Below are 3,290 nucleotides of genomic sequence, written 5' to 3'. Positions count from 1 at the left end.
ATCACATTAATACTCTGTTTGGCTAGCAAACCAGGTATAAGTTATCCTGGTGTTAATTTTAACACCGGGATAACTTATAACTTATAAAAGGTGAGATAATTAGTACCGGTATAACTTATACCTTCTTCTTAGAAACTATGCAATTGTCATTACTAATACAACATACCAAACAATAAATAAATAAAAATCTCAGCATAACTAATTCCAGCATAACTTATCTTAATATAAGTTATATTGACATAACTTATACCGGCATAAATCGTATTCCAATCAAACGAGTTACACGTTCCAATCAAACGACCCACGTGTAACTGACTTCTCCGAACAATTACGCAACTAAAGTAACTAACTATGCATATTAACATCATTTTTATATCCAAGGCAGCAATTACAAGGCACTAATGCTGACACACCAAAGACAAAAGAAACTACAGCTACTGTAAAATCAGTACATCAAACATTATCGGCTCAAATGTTTTGTCTTTACTTGTGATATCTTGATACAAAACGAACTTTTTTGGACATTCGGCACTGCTAAGATATTTCTGAAGTGTTAAACTTGGATCCGTTTGGATTGATTTGCAGAGATTATAGTGAGTACAAGGTAGCAAATCACAGAAAAGTAGGAGAGCATGACACTGTTTGTAACCTTGTGACAGAATTTGGATACATGATCGCAAATGGGCATCCATCCCGAATGCATTTCTCCATGTTTCCCCACATATCCAATTGCAGTCGCCGCTGCACATCCAGCCAGCATTACTGCCATCACAATCTGTCATCACACCAAAATTCCAACATTAATTCACATAAATGTTTCATAATTAATGTACTAATATTCAGAGGTGAACCCAGGGTTTGACTAGTACGGGGGCACCACCTAAAAAATAAAATAAAAAGATAAGCTTTGTTTGAGGTAGGATTCGAAATTGGGTCTTCGAGAGAATGAAGATACTTAAGCACTTCTACAAACTAGTTGCTCTGTTCAGATTTTGTGACTTTAGGGGGTCGCGTAAAATATTTAAGAGGTCCTCATTGTATTTATAGATATATATATATATGAAATATATACAGCTTACGGGTTCCGGTGACCCTCTAGCCCCCAACATAGGTCCGCTCCTGCTAACATTATGCTCATGATAAAAATCTAATTCCATAAGAGATCATTGTTCAAATCCTAGCAGAAACAAAGACGTTAGGTAATTTCTTCTCGTATATATGTAAGCTTTGGTGAACATAGTTGAGAAATACCCTGCTAATGGGAGATAAATACAAATTGACTATTCTAAAAGACGTTATGCGTCACAATAGTCCAAAGGCCCACAAAAGGAAAAAAGTTCATACAGTCATACTAGCACAATTTAAAGTTTCAAACCAATGAACCACTTCTAGGCTCTAGCTTCTCTTTCTTTCGCTTTTTTTTTTTTAAATTTTTTAATTGTCAGAACAATTTTCTCAAAACTTATATACTCATTATTCACCAACAACTAGAAAACTGTATTGTAAATGACGTCTAGGTTTAAGCCTCATAAGAAAAGAATCAAATCCAAATTATATATGGAAAATACTGTATGAGATTCTAGGGTGGGGAAGAAAGGTATATATATATATATATGGAAAATATTGAGTGAATCCATAGGGTGAGGAAGAAAGGAATTCTTTTTTCAGGCCCCAAATTGCTTTACAAATTACCTTTGAGTCTGCCTAAATCCAAATTGGTTAAGAACTTTATCCAGATCTACTACTAACAATTTAAAATTAACACAATGAATTGTAGCGCTATATGGATATTTTAGACATGCTAATTTGACAAGTGACTGATCATTGAAAAGGAGAAAAGTTGGACGTACCAAATCATGAAGGAAAATGTAAAAGTAGTGCTTTGGGTCAAAACCCTTATGGCCTAAAACAAAAGCCAGAAAGAGGGACAGAACAGAGAAGGCACATCCAATGATATTTGCCAAAGCAAAGAACCTGCAGAGAACCCCCAAAGCAAAATCAGATTCAGAACTTTGAAATAAAACCACAAATATTTTCTTTTGATATTCTTTACTTGAAAGTGGGAGAATAGCTATAGCGAGCATCCATCTCAATGCCAAATACAGTGACAGTCTGTTTGCTGGTTAGAATAATCAAAGTGGACGCCAATGTGAATGCAGTTGCCAAAATTCTCAGGAAAATTTGAGTTCCCAACAAACATGTGTCAGATTTCCGAGGTGGGCTTTGCAAATTTTTGACACTGAAACTCTCCATTTTGGGATCTTCTCAGAAAAATAGAAGAGAAAGAAGAACGGAATGAAGAAATTAATGGAGGAGTGGATATTGTGGTAGTATTTATAGAGTGGGGAGAGAGTCCGAGAGAGATCATTAAAGTAAATGGATCACTTTCAAGACCGACAAAAAAGCAAAGAAGTTTGAACACTGCTGCCTTTGATTTAACAAGTAACAAAAATAGATCAACAAAAATGCATTATTTCTCGGGAAAAAAGAACAAAATTGTTTTAATTGTTAACTTAATAAATTACTATGGGTTAAAGGACATGAGATTTTAGTGGGGTTTGGTGATAAGTTAAATCCTGGCCATCTTATGTTTGTTCTCTATATATAGGCCTTCGCTTTCGGAAGCAGCAATGACTGAATAATAGGTATCTAAATCTTGAAATTGGCCTTCGATTTAGTGGCTGCTGCCAATTCTTACTTGCCTTGAAGTATGCCAAGACTTTGGCCTTCCAGAAATAGTCCACTAGTCAACAAGTAAATCAATTAAAGTGGATTGGAGGGAGTATTAATTTGTGACAATATATTTTTAGTAAAGTAGACAAGTAAGGTTCTTAACCAATTTGGATCCATTATTAATTTCATTGTTAATTAATGTTAAAAGGTAAATTTCTTAGCTAGCGTTTGACCATAAATTCCCAAACTTGATTTGAAAAATTTGATTTGGGTGAATGATCACACCCAACTATGCCTTATAAAAAGGACTAAGCGGTCGTTTCAAATATAATCTGGTTTACAAGTCCGGAGTCGAATCTCACAGAGAACTAAGGCTTAGCTACAACTGTTCAATATCACCAAGAAACACAAGTCCAAACAATTTCCTAATTATAAAGATTATAATATTTATTTTTATCTAATTAACTAACAAATACTAAAAAGCAATAAAACTATCAATTAACAAGGATAAGGATTGGAGGCAAGATTAAGGAGGTCTAGAGTTATGATTTCTCCTATTGTCACAATCCTTTCCGCTACGTTTTCTATAAATTTGTCTAAGTTTTCTCTACCAATCA

The 3,290-nt window shown here is 34.4% G+C and overlaps 1 protein-coding gene across 1 annotated transcript; it reads right to left on the bottom strand.

Annotated features, from left to right (window-relative positions):
- Positions 1-214: 214 nt before the first annotated feature.
- LOC104212720 (CASP-like protein 1F2) lies at positions 215-2,403 on the bottom strand. Its single transcript, XM_009762072.2, has 3 exons — positions 2,054-2,403; positions 1,851-1,974; positions 215-775 (listed from the first exon to the last, which is right to left on the bottom strand). The coding sequence occupies exons 1-3, from the start codon at positions 2,251-2,253 to the stop codon at positions 554-556; spliced, it is 546 nt and encodes a 181-aa protein (XP_009760374.1). The 5' UTR covers positions 2,254-2,403; the 3' UTR covers positions 215-553.
- Positions 2,404-3,290: the final 887 nt, after the last annotated feature.

Source organism: Nicotiana sylvestris, chromosome 6 (genome assembly GCF_000393655.2).
Source record: "Nicotiana sylvestris chromosome 6, ASM39365v2, whole genome shotgun sequence".
Classification (NCBI taxonomy): domain Eukaryota; kingdom Viridiplantae; phylum Streptophyta; class Magnoliopsida; order Solanales; family Solanaceae; genus Nicotiana; species Nicotiana sylvestris.
The sequence above is the reverse complement of the archived record's forward strand: the minus strand, read 5'-3'. Positions and strand labels throughout refer to the sequence as shown.

What these genes read in the sequence shown, in the direction of transcription:
- LOC104212720 (XM_009762072.2), bottom strand. Translation starts at nt 2,253, where the DNA reads ATGGAGAGTTTCAGTGTCAAAAATTTGCAAAGCCCACCTCGGAAATCT. An exon ending in AGCTATTCTCCCACTTTCAA is followed by an intron (nt 1,975 to 2,053) that starts GTAAAGAATATC and finishes GGTTCTCTGCAG; the next exon opens with GTTCTTTGCTTTGGCAAATA. An exon ending in ACATTTTCCTTCATGATTTG is followed by an intron (nt 776 to 1,850) that starts GTACGTCCAACT and finishes GTGTGATGACAG; the next exon opens with ATTGTGATGGCAGTAATGCT.